General features: G+C 48.1%; 1 protein-coding gene across 3 annotated transcripts in view; it reads right to left on the bottom strand.

Annotated features, from left to right (window-relative positions):
* Positions 1-19421, bottom strand: part of PHF20 (PHD finger protein 20) — a 2392123-nt gene that overhangs the window by 1965112 nt on the left and 407590 nt on the right. For all 3 annotated transcript variants that reach the window (XM_069652246.1, XM_069652248.1, XM_069652247.1), the window contains exon 5: positions 13187-13266. In XM_069652246.1, the coding sequence (XP_069508347.1) occupies positions 13187-13266 (80 nt within the window). The remainder of the gene's footprint in view (positions 1-13186; positions 13267-19421) is intronic.

Genomic DNA, 19421 nt, shown 5'->3' with positions numbered 1-19421 from the left:
TAGTTTAACAACACCATCCAGAAATACCTTGGTTAGAGTAGATGCGTCAGGGAGGCCTTTGAGTGGAATAAAGTGTGCCATCTTTGAGAATAGGTCTACGACTACAAGAATAGTGTTAAACCCTTGACTGGAAGGTAGGTCAGTAATGAAGTCGAGGGAAAGGGTGTGCCATGGTGCAGGAGGAATGTCCAAAGGTTTTAGAAGGCCAGATGTTTTTTGTTTTTGCGACTTGTTTTATGCACAGACTCCACAAGACAATGTATTGGATGACATCTCTATGCCAGGTAGGCCACCAGAAGTTCTGTTTTACCTTGGCTAAGGTCTTGGTAATTCCAGGGTGTCCTTCGATCAAAGAATCGTGATAACCTGAAATGATTTGTTGCTGTAAGTCCTTGGTGGGTATGTACAGACGACCCTTAAAAAAGGGTAAGTGATCTTTGATGGAATATTGTTCCCCCTGCGCTTGCCATGCAAGGAGGGCATCCGGATTCATGGTTTGTTGAATTTCTTTTCCCAGTTCCATTTGGGTTAAGGCCATAGTGAGGCCTAAGAGTATGTCTTCGGGTATGATGGGGACTGGGTCTGGGGGGCCGTATAAACTATGTCATCAGTGCCAGTACGAGAGAGTGCGTCAGCTTTTCCAGACTTGACCCCTGGTAGAAATGTAATGACAATCATATTCAGCGATGAAAAGAGCCCACCGCAACTGGCATGAAGACTGGGCTTTAGCTGTTTTAAGATATTGCGGATTTTGGTGGTCTGTGATAACTGTTATAGTGTGTCTGGCCCCCAGAAGGTAGTGTCGCCAAGCTTTAAAGGCGGATTTGATTGCCAAGAGTTCTTTGTCCGTAATAGCGTAATTTACTTCTGGAGGTGAGAACTTCTTCGACCAGAAGGCCACTGGATGTAGCTGGCCGTTGTCAGGATCTCTTTGTGAGAGGACAGCTCCCATTGCTATACTGGAAGCGTCCGCTTCCACGATATAAGGAAGATCAGGACGTGGATGTCGCAGGATTGGCACTGAGGTGAACCTTTTCTTAAGTTCCTGAAAAGCTTCTTCTGCTTCTTCGGTCCAGGCAAATTGTTTGTTATTTTTTCGTAGTAATACAGTGATCGGGTGTACAACTTGGGAGAAGTCTGGTATGAACCGGCGATAGAAGTTCGCAAAGCCCAACATACTTTGCACTCCTTTTACTGACGTTGGTGATGGCCACTTCAGAACGGCATCAACTTTGTGCAGGTACATCCTGATGCCTCCGGGAGTAAGGATAAAGCCTAGAAACTCTACTTCGGTTACGTGAAAGAAACACTTTTCAAGCTTTGCATATAAACGATGTTCACGGAGCTTGGCGAGGACCGAACGGACGTGCTTGATATGATCCTGTTTTGATGTTGAGTACACTAGGATATCATCTATGTACACTAGGGCGCAGACATCAATTAACTCTCTCAAGACGTCATTCATGAAATATTGGTATGCTGCCAGAGCGTTGCATAACCCAAAGGGCATACCTTGATATTCGAATAAACCATATTTGGTACGAAAAGCAGTTTTCCATTTGTCTCCGCTTCTGACCCGGACCAGATGGTACGCTCCCCAAAGATCCAATTTGGTGTAAATCTGAGCATCTTTGACCTGGTCCAGCATTTCTGGGATAAGTGGCAAGGGATAACAGTTCTTTACAGTGATCTGGTTTAATGCACGGTAGTCAATACAGGTCCTTAAATCCCCTTCTTTTTTCGGCACGAAGAACAAAGGACTGGCTGCAGGGGACTTCGATGGACGGATGAATCCGTTTGCAAGGTATTGGTCTAAGTAAGACTTCAGATGAAGATTTTCAGGTTCCGTAAGAGCATAGATTCTACCACAAGGGACTTGAGCACCAGGAACAAGGTTGATTTGACAGTGATAAGGCCTGTGCGGCGGCGGGGTGTTTGCTTGGTCCTTCTGGAATACATCCTGGAAATCGCGGTATTCCTCTGGCAAGGTATTAGTTACACCCAGGGTTGATGTTGTCGCTCCGGGAGTTGCAGAAATACTGAAAGCTGGTTTCTGTTCTTGATAATAACAGGCTGGAGAGCAGTCACTGGGGAAGGTTAATTTCCTGACCCGCCAGTCGATCAAAGGGTTGTGAACGACTAACCATGGCATCCCTAGTATAAGCCGGAATTGAGGTGCCTTGATGAGATCGAACGAAATGAGTTCCCGATGCCCGTCCTGGCACAGCAAGGTTATCTCGGCTGTGCATTGGGTTACGGGTCCGGAAGCGATTTCTGTCCCGTCTACCGTAGTCACCTTGGCTGTATTCGGCTTAGAACATAAGGGAAGCCCCATCTCTGCAGCCAGGTCTTGATCTATATAATTCCTGACTGCTCGGCTGTCGATGTATGCCTCAACGGCATACATTCCTGACAACCGTTGGTTATTGATTAAGATCACTGGTATTGCAAAGTGTGAGGTCGGTGGCTCTTTCCTCTCACTCGACAAACTGACCTCTACGTTTGCCAAGCTGGGTAGTTTTCCGATTTAGATTCTTTCTCTTCATCTTTTTCCGTGGCCCCGATGATCTTCCTTGGAGGTTTCACCGGGCAGTCCTTCAGGAAATGGCCAGGTTTTCCGCAATACAGACATAACTGTTGTTGCCTTTTTTTATCTCGCTCTTGTTTTGTTAATGGAGGTCGCACCCCCCCAATTTGCATGGGCTCGACAGACAGTGCTTCCTTGTGCTCGGGTTACATTGTCTCTAGACCGAACATACACAGCCCGAGGATCCATTTTGGAACGATCTGCTTTTCGGTCTTGCAACCAGTGGTCTAGTTGTATGACCAGATTTATGAACTCAGAACAGTCTCGAGGAGGATCAACTACTTGAGCTAGAACGTCTTTTAATTTGCCTCGTAAGCCCCGATGAAACAACGTGGTTCTTTTGTTTTCAGGCCACCTGCTTCAGCAACCAATCTGTTGAAAGTAGCAATGTACATTAACAAGTCCCGATTCCCCTGTCGGATGGAAAGGAGTTCATTGTCCACTGCTTGCTCTCGGGTATGGCGAGCAAAACGTTTCTCCATTTCCCTCTGAAATCCCCCAAAGTCATGTAATAAAGGATCATCATGGGTCACCAATGGTACAGATCAATCTGCTGCGCTACCGCTCAGGTATGATAAAAACAAAGGCTACCTGAGCTTGGTCGTTTGGGAATGCTCCTGGCCTGAAAAGAAAGTGAAGGCGACACGGATTCATGAAAGCTGCGTATTTCCTTGGATGACCTGTATACCGCTCCGGCGGTGCCAAAGGAACTGTTCCTGGTAGCATAATTTGTACCGGAGTAGAGGAAGTGGATGGCTCGGTAGGATTCTACATCGTCGGGTTGCTTCCAGGCAGAGGTGCCTGTCCTGCTTGTGATTGCAAGTATTGTCTGCTGATGTCTTCTGTGCGCTCCTTAGTCACTATTAAATCTCTTCGGAGAGCATTAGTCTCCTGTCGGGCAGAGTGAACCTCAGCGCGCCGTTCTATTAATTGTGCCAATTGGTCTAATTCCGAGGTATCCATGGCGCCCAGGTGGATTGGTTTGGCAGGCTTCACGTTCTGTTACGCTCACCTGGTTCCCCGGGGACGCCACCCAACAGTTGGGACTCAGGTATCCTTCTCTGCGGTTCCCAGGTGTGACCAGCGGGAGGGTTCTGCCTCGAATACAGGTGGGCAATGTTCAAGACTGGGCAACTGGGCTAAACAGTCCCCCACCACTCCGTATACCCGTGGCCTCACTGGACCTCTCCTCACCTTGTTTTTAATGCAGGTGTGTTCTCCGTCCTGCCTTCTTGGCAGGGGCGCGTTGTGCTTGGTGGGCGTTTGCGATCGAGTTACTTCACTGATGCCAGCCCGCTTTGAGTCTTTCAGGTAGGGCTTATTGCTGTGCTATATCATTGTCCTTGGATGCCTTTTTGGTTGAACTAATGTCTTTTCTCTTCCTTATGTGCGCGGAAGTCCAATATGTTGCATAGATCATAGACTGAATTGGGTCTCGCCGGTAAGTAATGGCGTTTTAGAGCGCCTTGATGCAGTGAGTAGGCGCTAAGCGCAGCGCTATGATGCCTTGCCTCTTGCTAACCTGTTGTCTTGTCTTCCCACAGGTCGCGGTGCTCACCCGGTGCATGGAATGCCTGAGGCGATGCTGGTCGAGGAGCGGCTTGCGAGGTAAGCTTTTTGGCACTGTTCATTAAAATTGTAAAAATGTCTAATGCCTCGTTTCTTCCTTTTTTGCAGATCCGTCGGTTCGGGAGGAGCGATGGTTCCAGGATGCTGATCTCAAGAGCCGTGGACAGCTAACGATGAAATTACAGGTAAGCTGCTGCTGCCAACAATGTCCTTTTTCTCCTTAACAGATGCTGTTCTTCCGAGGTTCGCGGGTGCAGCTGAACACGGTGAGCGTCACATTGCAGAATTGCAAAGTAACGCGAAGCGTGTTATCCCAGTCGGGTGTGGTTTAAATAGCTTCAAGAAAGTAGTCCAGCTAAAATAGTTCCTATGGTACCACACCCAAAAATACTATACCGCATAGCTTGGTTCCAAGGAGCCAAGCTATGTGGATGCCTCCATGTTGATTGACACTGAAATAAAGTAGTTCCCAATACAAGTCCTTTATCAAGTATGAGCCTGGCCCCAAGAAGGCTTAGGCCAAGGATGCTTGGTTTTAGTGGAGACCCTTCCTGGCCCATGGGCTTGCCAGGGGGTCTTCTGGATGGGTGTTGTGACAGTAAGTGCTGGTACCACCAGGCGGAGGTCACTGCTCTGGTAAGGAAGTGCGTAGTGGCCCTCTTGATGGCCATGATCTTGTCCTCTGAGGGAAAGACCTTCTCGGAGCTCGGATCCCAGATGAGGCCCAGGAAGGCGAGGGTCTGCATCGGCTGCAGCTGAGACTTCTTGAGGTTGATAGTAAAGCCCAGGTCATGCAGTGTGTTCATAAGAGCGGAGGAGGTGTGGTTAACTCCCTCAAGAGATCTCGCCCTGACGAGCCAGTTATCAAGGTATGGGTAGACATGGTGACCCTGGGCCCTTAGGAGGGCTGCCACTGTGTTCATGAGTCTGGTGAATGAGTCTGGTGAATACCCCGGGGGCTGAGTTGAGGCCAAAGTGTAGTACCTTGTACTGGAAATGGCAGCCGATGATCCTGAAGCGTATGAAGGAGCGATGCGGCTGAAAGATAGGGACATGCAGATAAGCGTCCTTCAGATCCAGGGAGCACATCCAGTCTCCCCTGTCTAGTGTCTCTGCAATGAGCGCTGGCATTACCATCTTGAATTTTGGAAGAGGAAGGGAGAGGTTGAGGGTGGATAGGTCTAAAACAGCTCTCAGGCCAGCCTGGTTCTTTTGTATGGAGAAAAATCCTGGAATAAAAGCCCAATCCTCTCTGGTAGGCTGGGACTTCTTCCACTGCCTGGCTCTCGACGAGCGAACGGATCTCCGCCAACGGAGTTGCTGTCCCAATCTGTGGGAGTGGAGGGGAGGAAGGAGGAGGAGAAAGGACCGGTAGGCGGTACCCTCAGGATACCACAGAGAGGATCCAGGGGTCCGCGAAGTTCTGGCGCCAAAATTGAACGTGAAAGACAAGCTGTCCCCCACCGGAGACACGTGGACCTGAAGTGACACGTTATGCCTTTTTTCCTTCTGAGGCTGGTGCTGAGGAGGGGGACTAGAAGAAGTTTTTCCTCCGCCCCATTTTTGTTGCTTGTGCCGGTGCTGGCTGGGTGAGCGGTCAGGTTGTCTCGACCTCCTCTCGTGGAAGCCCCAGAACCCGCCGAACGACCGCCCCTTGTCTGAGCGTTGATGCGACTGGGTGTACTCCTTGGGAGTGGCCTTCGTCAGGATAGATAAAGAATTTGCTGTCTGTGAGCTGTTTTTCTTTTTATCGAATTCCTCATCGGTGGTAAAGTGGAAAAGGTCACTACCCTCGAACAGAAGGTCCAATATGCGTGCCTGGACTTTGGGGTTAAATTTAGTAGCCCGAAGCCAGGCCATCCATCTCATGTCCATGGCGATGCAGATGGCCCAGGCAGAGGTTTCGATATGGGCCACTGTGGACATCATGTCCTGCGTAACCAGCTTAGCTTCTCCTAGACCCGCCTTGAAGCGTGCCTGGTTCTGCACCAGAAGTTCTGGAAGGAAGTATGCTATTTCCTGCCACAGCCTTTGCTTAGGGGCTGCAAGCATGGCATCCGTGTTGTATTGACTTGGTGCAAGGAGGCGTTAGAGTACAGTTTCTTCCCGTACGCCTCCAAGATCTTCTCCTCCTTGCCTAGCAGCGCTGAGGTGGCCCCGGACGACTGAAGTTTAGAGTAGAGTGACGCTGCAGCAATCACTGAAGAACGCGGTTGAGGGTGCGCTGACAGCAAGAGTGGATCCCCCCTCCGTTGGCATTGAAGCGCCACCCTTTTTTGGCCAAGCCACAACGTCTTTCTTCATCAGGACACCAGTCTTGGTAAGGGGTCTTAGGGTGAGGACTTCTGCGAGGACCCCCTCCTTGGGCTGCTCAACCTCTGGTTGAGGAAGGCCTAACTATTCTGCCAAACATGCAAGTCTGTTGTGGAAGGCGTTCGCTGATGACGGCATGTCAGGGTCCTCCTCCTCGTCTGTGTCCACCAGGATGTCTGGCTGGTCCGGAGCGGGTGAAGGAGTGCTTGGCACCGTGGGCTGCGGTGTGGGGATCGGAGCTGGAGGCTACTACAGAGGATGTTGTGGAACGCCCTGAACTGGCACGGGAGCTAGCATTTCAAGGGCCGGCAGGGGCAGCGGGTGCTGCGCCGGTGTCTGTGGAACCGGGGCCCTGGAAGGAATGACTGGAGGGAGCAAGTCCCTGACTGCATCCTGTATGATGGCCCCCATTTGGGGGGTTCACATCAGAGCCAGAAAACCTTTCGAAGAACCGGTCTCCGGAGGCTGAAGAGGTGGCAGGCGATATTGACGGAGTGGCTGGAGGAGGCTGAGGCCGGGGCTCACTCTGCCTAGGTAGCAGGGGAAACATGCCCTGCGTCACTGATGGATAAGTTGTATGCCACGTACCTGGTTGACGCCAGTCCCACCTTGTAATTCGGTCACCCGCCTGCCATGTACATAGGAGTGGCATCGGATGAGCGTTGTTTGGCCTGGTGGCCATTTTGTCGAGCTGCGTGCCACGTGCAAAAGTCGTGGTACATGGCTCATTGGGCCCATCCTCCACCCAAACCACTTGGTCGTGGAGCAAGAGGCCTACCCGGGACCTCAGGTCTAGACCTGGAAGGCAGTGTCTACGGTAGTGCTGGGTGAAGGCACCCCCTTGGACATTGAGCCGGTGCTAGGGCGTAGACCCTCAGGAGTACTCCTGATAAAAGAACCTTCCGGTCTCTCAGCACTGATTCTGGAAGGATCTAGTGATCCCTTGGCCATGTGGCCCATAGCTGGCCTCAGTGTGTGTGCTGATACCAGAACGCAATGGGTTCCTCCCGCTCGGGCGCTTCCTCTGGATGTTGACAATGTGATTTACAACTTCTAGGTTTGTTACATTCAATTTGCTCTGATATCTCTTGGCTATGCAGGAAACAAGGCCACTTATTTGAATATCCCTCTTTGGGAAAAATCTATTCCTTTTGTTTTATAGTTACCCTTCTTTGGCTTGGGCAATGCTGGTTACAATCTGCTTCTGTTCGCCCTCTCTTGTAAATCATTACATTCAGTTGGTTTGAATTTAACTATTTCAGTATCCAAAATTAACTTTCTTGTTTAGCAGTCGGTTTTTGAGCGCCCAGAGGTTCCCTCGATTAGGCCAACTCACTGGTTGCTGGTGGCATCTCCTCCGGACCCGATTCCTCTGCTTCACTGCTAATCGGATTAGTCCACGCGTTTGACAGCTACGGTCAGCATCCAGCGGGCCGCGGTTTCTGTCAATGGAACTCCCTCTGCTCCACAAGCGTGCTCCGGTGCAGTCTGCAAACCGGAGCGAGATGTTGGACGCAAAGAGGGCTTCTCTCCCACAGGTCAGCCAGTCTCAGCACCACTTCCCACTGCACGTCCCCTGCATCTCTTGGGCACCAAGACTTCAGCCACAGTCTCCTCATGGCGTCCCACTATTGGCATAGCAGTGACGCCGTCCTCTGCTTCACACAGCTTCTGAGGCTCCTGCTGCCTCCCACTAACCTGCACCTGAAGGTCCTTTAAATAATTAAAAGGTCCCGCTGGTGTGGGATATTACAACCACTTGACTGCATAGTACAGTCTGGTAACTCAGGACCCCTCTTCCTCATCCAAGTATGAGCCTTATGGGACTGAAAGTCCATAATGAACATGAAAATCTTCATTATCTTTTAATTCACTTTGTTCAAAGGATGAGACCCATGTATAATGGAAGGTATAAGGGAATAAGGGTTTCCTTCTTCGGTTTATTAACAGAACCCCATGTGGACTCAGTACTACTAGCATCAATTCCCAGCTTCTGATATACATCCTTTCCATATGCACAAAGAAGGCTTTTATATTTAGTACATGGCAATCGTTTGGGAGGGAAGGTCTTACAGTGACAATATGCAATTAAATATTCAGGCATTCGCAAACCTTCATCCTCACAAGATGAGAACTGTATCTCTCCTGCCTGAGTCACCACATTCCCTTGATAGCCTTCTACCATGTGATCTTACCCCCGATAGCTCCCCCAGGGTTAGGATAAGGTAGTTTCTGCCTTTCCTTGGCCACATGAGAGGAAACATTAGGCTGAGATTCTGGAATGGCTCTGCAGGATTCATCACGGAAAACAAGGGTTTTAAGACGCTTCGACACCTATATGATGGATGGGTGCTGCTCACTATAGAAAAGTGTAAATCCAAAACTTCTCGGTAACCAAATGATTCTGCTATGCACAAATATAGCATATGCTCTCACAAAAATACATCAAAATGGGAGGCCCCTATGTATTAGCTGCCCTTTGAGAAGGAGTTTGTAGGGGGAGTGGGAAGGAAGCAACCCTCATTCACAAACTATTTGATAAAGACTGCAACACAAGGCCTGAACTACATAAAGTAGGGTGAGGAAATTGGGATCAAGACAATTTAAGAATCTTGGTGACATATAGACAAGAGCCCACAAGCAATTCAAATGCACTACCATCATGGAAAGCACACAAATACTTGCCTAGACATCATCAGACCACACAAGAACTTAGAAGGATATTCCTAAACAGCTTGGTCCCTTGTTGGAGGGAAACCCAGTTGCTGGGACATCCTAATGTGAATGAGGTAGCAATACTCCAAAACAAATCTTCTGGCTGGTTTATAAGATCCTTATAAGTAGCTTATAAGTACTTGTGAGACACTAGTGGGATTATGAGAACAATAAGAACTTTAAGAATTTATACGACACTCAGAAATGTATTGAATTCTTATAAAATCATAGAAGTGTGAAGTAGGATTTATGTAAGATCTTTATTAAAGGAAAATAATCCTCAACTGACCCTACAGCTATGATGGAGGTTCCCCAACGTCTAAGAGAATAATAAACTGGTGCTCTCTTCAGGGCGTCTCAAATAAATTCTGTCCTCTGTACAAAACCTACTCTATCCTATGCTCAGCCCACCAGTAAATAATATAAGAAGGCTCAAGTACATTTCACTCTCCCTATACTTGGGCTTCTGGTGGCTGATTTCTGATTTCTGACCCCCGCCCAAAAGAGTTCACAATGGAAAGATCCGGACCCTGGGCCAGTCTTTGCAGTTCAAAACAAACAAAAGAAATGGCCTTTGGTTTTCGTCGTGCCAAAAAGGTCTCTTTAGTAATTCAAACAGTTCGAAACCTATCCTGTCTCTCAGGATATACTCCCCTTGGTGTAAATTATAGGCCCTTCGCAACGGTGTTGGTTGATATTCACAATACTTAATGTTCTCACCTCCTATGGCAAAGTCTTGCTTCTTGGAATAATTCCCTTGCGTCCGTTTACTCGAGTTGTGGGATTTCTTATCCCAATGTAGACTATGAATGGTTTTGGCCCTGACTGGGCTGTTACAGCTCTTCAACCTCACTCAGTAAAGTACTTTTCTCACCCCCTTGGTTGGGTATTCGGACTCTCAGCTTGCCACTTTCTCAGCCTTCCTAGTATCAGTTTCTTTTCCCCCTTCATGGGATATTTGGTATTTCAGCCCTGCAAGGGCTCTGTTGAGGCATCATTGCCCTCCACCCGCTCTTGGTACAAGGTTGTGTACATTTGTTCCAGCGGCAGCGATCCTCCGGGACTTCGGTGTCTCTGAGTCTCAGACTTGGCTTCGGTCTGTGAGATCGTGCTTCTCTCTGCGGTTTCTCCCTTTAGGATTTACTGGGTTTGGACGTCAATTTGATGGGATGTCGAGACCCACTGCTACAGACTTGGCTTCACTTCTTTCTGCGGCTGTGGCCGTACCGGGCTCTCCACCTTCCACCAAGCAGCTTCCTCGACTCTTCATCCACCACTTTGACGGTGTAGTTCCTCCTCTTCATTCTTTGTGTGTGTGGGACTCCCTCCTCTGTGCAGTCGTGCAGGCCAGTACTTTTGCTATCCAGCAGATTTTCTCCTCCAATGTTGAAGTACGGTTTTATGATCCTGCTGGGAACGAAATTAATGATTACATTGGTTACGCCCTCTACAAAAGGGCAGTAACAAGTTTGGGCCAGAAACAAAGCCTTCCACTCAAGGCACTGTACATTCCCACCACGTTCAATGCACATGTAGCCATCGAATACTTGGGACTCTGAAAAAAGGGAGGTGGAATGAAACCCTTACTTGGGTATTGCTTGTCCCCAAAAGGGAAGGGTCACCCCAGTAGGATCCTGCTTGCCCTGTCCCCTAGGGAGTGTTTTGCATAACGGGATCACCTCCCTGGTCCCAAAGCAGGTGGCTCCCCCTTGGGAAGGGAAGACTTCCCATCAAATCTAGGGATCACCTCCCTGGTCCCAAAGCGGGTGGCCCCCCGTTGGGAAGGGAAGACTTCCCTAGATTTGACTCTCATGCACGTCTCACAATAGCACAGGACTGAAAATCCCCCAATGAAACCATAATCAACACATTTTGGATAAGATATGAGATGTTATAGCAAAGGAAAAGAGAATTCCCCAAGTATATAAGCATTTGGTCTTCATTCAAGGAGTATCAGACATAATGTTGTGCATGCTACAGACCACATATTTTGTCTCCCTTTTCATTTAACTTCACTTGGTCGCAAAAAGGGCTGGGACGTCTGCAATGTTTGAATTAAATGTAAGAACTACTCTCTTCTTAGAGATTCCATATCTGGCCTACTTCCGCAGCCCAAACTTAGCCGGAATTCCCAGCGAAAAAAGGAAAAGACTGCTGCAATTCCTACCTCTCTCTTGGGCTGTACTAAATTAATGCATTGTCACAGATGTTCTCAAGAACATGCCAACTCTCGAAGACTGTTCAAAGTTTTTTATTGATTTATTTAATTGGGCCTCACTAAGCGACAAGCCTCTCTTGCTCTCAGTCTCCCCTTAGCTGTTCCCTCCCAAGCCCAGTTGTCCCTAAATGCCAAAGTGGAAACCAGAGATCCGTAAACCCAACCATCTATGATTTGACTGGTTACTTTGGAGGGCTTAAGGGCAATCACTTTCTCTATCTGGCTCCCTACAGGAATTTTAAAGATACTAATCACGGTTCCACCAACACTAAACGTTCCTAAGAAGGGGTGCCTCTCAGTCACCCAAGTCTCACTTAGCCTTGCCCTTTTACAGCCTTATATACCTCCTGCTGATGTTCTCGCCCTCCCTTCTATTCTCCTACCACTCCTTCTCCCACAGTCACCCTTCTTCCACTGCCCCATTCACCTGGTACACTCACTCTCACATACACCTCTACACTTACCCTTAGACTCAAGTCATTCACTCCACTCATATCACACGCACCACTTCCTATTACAAACTAATAACTCACCTTGCACATGCTCTTTCCAATCCTCTGCCACGCTCTGTTGCACTTTCCTTCCTCCTCCTGCTCTCTAAGTCCATCTACCCTCCTTTGACTGCACCCAAACAACCCACACTGCCTGGTTTCCTGTGTCCCCTTTTACACTATACCCTCTCCCATTGGTCCCGGAGTTCACCAGGTTCCCCAGGTCAATCACTGTCCCGTTATTCCCCCGGGGTCATGCCATACAGGTGCAAGACTTTAAAAGCCCTTGTAAGCCCCACTCCCTCCATCATGGGTCTGTCAGTTCTGCAATGGCAGCCTGCGAAACACAGACGAAGTCTGTATGCGTATGTTCTTTGAACGTGGGCCAGTCTGGCCTCTGCAATGCGGCCTGCGATATACAGTCCCTCTGCAATTTCTTAGGTACATGATTTGGAACCTCTGGATTGCCGGTCTGCTGCGCACACAGCTCTGCTGCCTTGTTGCTCTCTGCCGGTTCTCCTGCATGTGGAACACACGTCTCCCTCTCCGCTGCAAGTACTTCTTCATTTGTTGTGGTGCTAGAAGAGAAAATACACTAGCAAGCATTTTGCGCAGCAGGCATGGGGTGATAAGTGATTCTTGACCTGAGAAATTAAGCACAAGTAGAAGAGACAGTTACTGACTAGGGGGAGGGGGGGGCGCACTCTCAGCTCTGCGGCTTGACTGGCTCTGGCAAACACTCTGGTAGTGCCCTGTTCCAGGTTGAGAGGAGTCCCCATGCCGCTTGACACAGTTAAGACCCTGACCTTGCGCATTGTGTAATTGCATGACATGTGGATTGGATTTTTTTTCTCAAAACACACGTAAACAATTTTCATCTTCATATTTTGCTTGCCTCATTAAAACTTGAAAGCTATGTATGTTTGGCTTTTCCTTTCTTTCTGTAATGGCGATGGCAGGTTCTAATTATTTTCACTCTTGCAAGAATATATGAGCTGTGTATGCAAAGGTTCAAAATCCTGCACATTGTCAGATCCCACTCCACCTTGGGGCAGAGTAGCAGTATATCAGCAGGGGAATAAGAATTGTAAGTATACGGCATGAAAGCAGCCATTACAGGTTACTTATGTGTTTTTCACAGAGTTGATATAATGGTGTAATGGAGTCTACGCACTGCAAAGGATTATGGTTACTTTTATTTTTTGACTGATTATTGAAAATTTTCAAAAAATCGCACAGATTAAGTGAAACAAAGCTTTGAAAGAGCAGGCCCAATAACTTGAAGAAGCTCACCTGATCTTTTGAACAAGATTTAACATGTATATTCTTTACATTCTGGACTACGCCATCAAAATATTTCACTGTGTATGTCCCTGAAATTCAAACGCAAAAAATTAAGTGCCCCTTGCATAACAAAATTAATACATCTTTGAAAAATGTTAAGCATGATATTTCAGTTTTTGAATTAATTCCAATAATAATGTACATGCATAAATCAAAGCTCTAAATACTCAAACATGCAATATTCTACAGTTGCAACCGAAGTAATCCAGACCAGTGTATTATTCCGAAATTGCTTAGAATGCCATTTTCGTGGAAGGAGAGGTTACTTACACGGAATTCTAGTTCTGCATCATGGACATTTTCATTTCATTAATGAAGAGTCATTTTCTTTACCAGGGTACAAAATCGCGAAACACTTTTTAGATCTGCTAGAGAAAGCGTTCTGGCAGGGACATATTTAAAAGGACCCCTAGTGCTAATCAGCTGACCTGCTTAAGATTGTCTGCTATAGTCTTCAATTGTTGCATTTTTATGTCTGCTGTATTGTGCAAGCTATTTCTACCAGCCTGCCCCACCTCTTACACCCTTTATCATCCCATCTCAGCATAACTACTGCTGGTCACATTCTTTCTAAAACAGCAGAGAGTGGCCCCAGCCATGCTTCATTCCTTGTGAGGCAGAAAAGCATAAAACAATGAATGGGCTAAAGAGGCTGCACCCTTCACCATGACAATGAGTAAAGCAACATTGGCATGGACCCCCCCCCCATCTTGAAATGGTAGTTTTCGAAGTTCAATAGAGCCACATGTTACCTTGTTTGAACCACACTAATTTAGAAGAATACATACAAAACACACATTTGGAGATAAATGGTGCATTAGGAAAGCCGAGTATTTTGTATTTACATTATTTAGAATTAGTATATTTGCACGACTGACATGTTTCGGTTGCTATAGGATTATTGTTTCCAAATGTCCTTGCTATATGAAGATGATAGCCAAATGCACTGCTGTTCGTTTACGTCTTTAGATGCTCGATTAAGGAGGACGTCTTTTTGCCATGACTGTATATCTTATTCCCTTAAAGTAAGGTGGATGCATTACAAAAGCACAAGAGTATTAAACGCTATAGCCTAGCCTTATCAAACGTGCTTTTACATTGCACGTTAAAGTGTTTAAAATGTTAAATCATTGAACTTATTCTTTTATAAAAATGCATTGCTGACACAAACACTAATAAAAGTCTCATTAAGATTGCGATTTACCTGGTAGCACTTGTTAAAGCCAAGACAAAGCGAGCCGAATCATTCCAAGACATCAGGCCTCATTACGAGTATTACCATTCCGTCTCCGTGACTCCCGGAAATACCAGGGCATTACGACCCTGGTGTCCCGGGAATTCCGGAGGCGGAATTCGGTAAATCCCCATTCCCATGGGAGTGGGGAACTGGAAACACAGGCACCATCTCGTGATGGTGCCGGTGTTTCCACGTCCGCCTGCAGGCGGGCGGTGTTAAACCCGCCAGGTCAGACCTGGCGGGAACATCACCTCCCACCTGCAGGACTCGGGATCGGGCGGTCCGGAATTAACAGTGGTGGCCGGTTTACCGCAACTGTTAATTCCGGACCGCCCGACCTGTAATGAGGCCCATCGTCTTATTTATGAGAATACAAAAAAGGTAGCAGGCGCCCCTCTCTAGAAAGAAAATGTTAAGGTATTTGTACCGTGCACCGTCACCAGCGGAGTTGGTCCCCAGGCGCTCTGGCATATCTGTAAACGAGAAGGCAGGATGGGATAGATTGGTGAAGAGGTAGTAGGATAGTGAGAGGAGTGGTGTTCTGTTGGCAGCTTCATCTCGGTATACACCGTGCGCTGAGCTTTGGTGCGAGTGTCGCAGCAATGTCAGTCCTCGTGTCCTGTTGTTGCGGTTTATGTGTTGTTGCGGTGTAGTGAAGTGTATGCGGCTTGCGGTGCGAGAGGTGGTTGTGTTCGTTTTTGAGTGATTTAAGTATGCAGAAAGTTTGAGCTTTTTAGTTAATGGGTTATGTTTAGCAGCTAATCCCCACATCAAGGCCGAATGCCTTGACCTTGGGATTCCCGCACAGTGCGACTGAGCAGCCAAGCACAGCGCCCCACTTCGGTGGGTTTGAGAAACAATTGAACAATTCAGTACAATCCCATAACACAGCTAGACCCGAGAGTCCCGCATAGGGAGAGAGAGGCCTACGCCCAAAAGAATTTTAGGTATTCGTGCGAAGCTTCCCTTGGACACAAAGTAGATCAATCAATGTAGTGCAATCCACATTTATCCCATCGCTGCCACCCTTGTTAGGCATGGCATGATAACCTGTTCTGTGTTTTTTCCCCCCACTGTGAGAGTCTGCAGCCATTCTTTTAGCTCACTGTACTTTTCACAAAGGAGGAATTTCCATTTGCCTATCAGTCTTTGTCCCGCCTACAAGGGCAGTCCAGCACCGAAATGCCAGGCAGACCTTGAGGGCAGTCGAAAAGGTTTGCCAAAAGGTTTGCCTGGCATTTCGGGACTGGACTGCCCTTGTTGGTGGGACAAAGACTGATATGCAAATGGTATTCCTCTGTTGTGAAAAGTACAGTAAGCTAAAAATCGATGGCTGCGGACTCTCAAAGTGGGAAAAAAAAACACAGAACAGGCTATTATGCCATGTTCTTTCTAGAGAGGGGCACCTGCTACCTTTTTTGTAGTCTTATTTATGAGAACTCTGACGCGTAGGAAAGTGTGGAGACTCCGAAATAATATTCTTCTTTTGTGCATTTCATTGGTGGGGGGAAGGGGTGGCTTGAACTTGCTAGCCCTTCTTTTCCATGTACCACTGCGGTACAAAGCATTACACAATAGCTCTTCTTGGAACCCAAACCTGGCGATCTGCATAAAAGCAAAGAGCATTTGGGAACATAAAAAAGGCCACAATTTTAAATTTGAAACAGATCTGTAATGGTGATTCAGGAAGAAACTCTTGTGCGAGTAATGCAAGTTGGACTCCGCAATTTTCAATGGGCACCTAACAAAAACAATTCTGTAAAATTACAAAACACATATGAAGTTGGATACGTGATTCTGTCCGTTTCTGCATTCAGTCTCATGTGCTGAGTCTACTAATGCACAGGTGCTTGCTTGTGCACGAGACTCTGGTTGGTAACAGATCTGGGAGTTTCTTGGGCTAGTCCCTGGGCCTCAAGAGTTTTGGCAGAGCACTGGCAAGACAAATATTGCTGGAGCTCTGGTCCCTGGTGTTCTTGCTCAATTCCTACGCTGGCAAATAAAACGTAGCGCACAAGCCCGCTTTTTGTGACTGACACCCATCACACCCGGTGCACACCTGCCCCACACTTCATCTTCTCGTGGATGCGATTTTGACACGGCTCTGTCATTGACTTGTACGTTTTGAAAAATATTTCCGAAAGAAACTATTGCTGACAGAGTTTTTGTGGAAGCAAGGCCGGAAAGCAGTTTCTGGTGAATCCCCAGACAACCGGTTTCTGTTTTTGACACTTTATAAAGAGTACATCAATCGGCTGCTTGAGATGTGCTTGTTGTACTGGTTGGAAGGAGATAATTCCGAGATGTCAATAATCCTTTTGCAAACCATAACTTTATACGAGGTTTGTGGCACTCTGATAACCACGACCATGAAACTAAGGGTGCTCAATAGATGGGATGGACTGTATGGAGTTCTGGTGGTCTGCTCAACATTACTGTGTTCTCCAAATCATGCAACTTTGTTTCAGTAGGCGTCACACGTTCAAAGACCTTCTGCATATGTGGCATTTCAATGACCCGTCCAGGGCAACCGCTACAATCTTCTGCTCTGGCGGTCCGATCTGGTGAGCTAGCTAGAGTTTGTTTACTCTCCCTCCAGTCGTTTTTTTTTAATAGCAATTATAAAACACAGGACAGCTATGCTTGTATATCAATCTTGGATAATGCCTCACCAGTTGTTATTTTACACTTGGATTACAAATACTGCATTTGAGTAATGCAGTGGGCTAACTATTTATCAACAAGATTGTACATTTATGCTCAGTGTTAGCAGGTTTTGCCAGTTTGTGCTAGAGCAAAACAAAAGAGGTGATGGCTGGAAGATTTTGACTGAATCGTACCCTCTGGGATTGATCTGGACAACCGTCCAAACCATTTTTCTTCGCCTGCCAAGCCATTACAACAGAGGAAAGACCATATGCAAATCAGGCTTGGCGATTACTAAAGGGAAAGAAAGGATAAAATAGTGCAGCAACCTAAAATCAACCCACAGGATGTGTATAATATTTTGCACCAGCCCCTCACACTCCCAAGCCCCAAGAGTCAGAAGCACTATGCGGAGACCCCAGGTAGCAGGATGCAAAACATGTTGGGTAGAAAGGTCAGGTAATCTTCATTTTGTATTCCTCTCCCGCAGGCCACAGACTACAGGACCCTGTGGAGCAGTCACAGTCCTGGGAGTGATCCATGTGACACTGGTACTCATCTGCTTCCATCGCTAACTCCACGTCGATCTCCTTGGCAGCGATGATCACAGGGGAGCTTTCCCAAAGGAGCGCCGGAGAACGCCACAGCTCCGAGGGTCTAGAGGTTACTTGCTACGTGCAATAGCCTGCCACGCTGAAGACCCACCACATGTCAATCCTTGGTGGAAACTGGTGCGAAACTAACATCCAAAGTCCGGAGACAGAGAAGAGGATAAAGACTGCTTTATATAGTGAACGTCCCAATCTGGTGCTTTTGGCATTCTTTTTTAGGGCGGTCAAACAAACAGCGCATATGTATTACAAAAGGTCTCTGGAACACCCAGGTCTCACGCCTCTGATCAACATAGAAACAGCTCCCCCAAGCTAGTGGTCAATGATTTAAGTCGCCACAGCACCAGAATCTGCAAGACTTTCAGGACCTAGAGAGACCTGGCTATGTCACATAGGCCCTGTTCAGTCGTCAGCCATGCCCCACCATAACAAGTACTTTATTTTATTATGATTTGGTTTGAAACAAACCCTACATAATTTAGACAATGCAATTAATCAATCATTCAGTCAAGCTCTGCCCTGCCAGGCAGAAGTCCGTTCCAGAAGGAGATTATACGGGAGCTCTGTGGGCCAGGAAGCAGCATCACAGGCGACGCTTCCCGACAGCATGTAGCACGTTTGCTACGTTAACGCTTCCGCGCCTATAAAATCCGAGGTTCGGACCCTTTGCGGCAAAGCCCTCACAGCACAAGGCCGCAGTGTTCAACAACGCAGATGTTTGACTGCGAAGGGGGTCTGCGGCACAGACAGTGAGTGCGGACGACTCATCCTACTGTCTGCGACCGCCAGGAAAGAAGTTGTGGGGGGTTGCTTGCTCTGCGCTTCTTAGCCCTCTGACTGTTCCTTCTCCCCTGACCCCTGCGCCCCCCCACCCGTGACCTGCCCTGCCCTTGCCCGTGGCAGGGATTGCCCCCTACCCTGTGTTTCCTACCTGCGTGGTCCATCTCCTGAGTGCACCTCTCGCCCTTCCATCCTGTCTTCTCCCTACGTGTTCCACCGCATTCCATGATTGCATGCGCTATGCGCCCCTTCCCTCCTTGCCTGTTCGTGCCGGCATGTCCTCAGGCCCCATGGTCCTTCGCAATCTTGATCGCATGTGCATCAGCGCCCCTTCCATCCTTGGTTATGCTCGCACCTGCGCGTCCATAGCCCACGAGGTCCCTCGCAATCGTGAGTGCTTCTGCACCCCCTCCATCCTTGGCTATGCACGCACCAGTGCGATTGCCTGTGCTTCCGCGCCCTGTCCATTCTTGGCTACGCACGCGCCTGCGCGTCCTTAGCCTGCGTGGTTTCTTGCAATCCTTGATCGCACTTTCTTCAGCGCCCCTTCCATCCTTGGCTACGCTCATGCCTGGGCGTCCTTAGCCTGTGTGGTCTCTTATAATCCCTGATTGTGTGTGTTTTCCGCGTACTCCATCTTGGCTTTGAGTGCGCCCGCGCGGTCCTCTGCCCGCGTGGTCCCTCGCAAAGCCTGATTGTGCGCCACGCCCCTTGTCTGCGCGTCCTCAACTCGTGTGGTTCCTCGCACTCCCTGATCGCATGTGCCCCGCACCCCATCCTCCCTTAGCCTCGCTTTCACCTGTGCGTCCTCTGACCACATGGTTCCTCGCAATCCTTGACCTCAGGGCTTTGCGCCCCCTTACATCTGTGGCTTCGCCTGCACCTTTGCAACCTTCGCCCGCGCAGACCC

Source organism: Ambystoma mexicanum, chromosome 3p (assembly GCF_040938575.1).
Source record: "Ambystoma mexicanum isolate Mex_15411 chromosome 3p, UKY_AmexF1_1, whole genome shotgun sequence".
Lineage (NCBI taxonomy): Eukaryota > Metazoa > Chordata > Amphibia > Caudata > Ambystomatidae > Ambystoma > Ambystoma mexicanum.
This window is presented reverse-complemented; position numbering and strand designations above follow the sequence as displayed.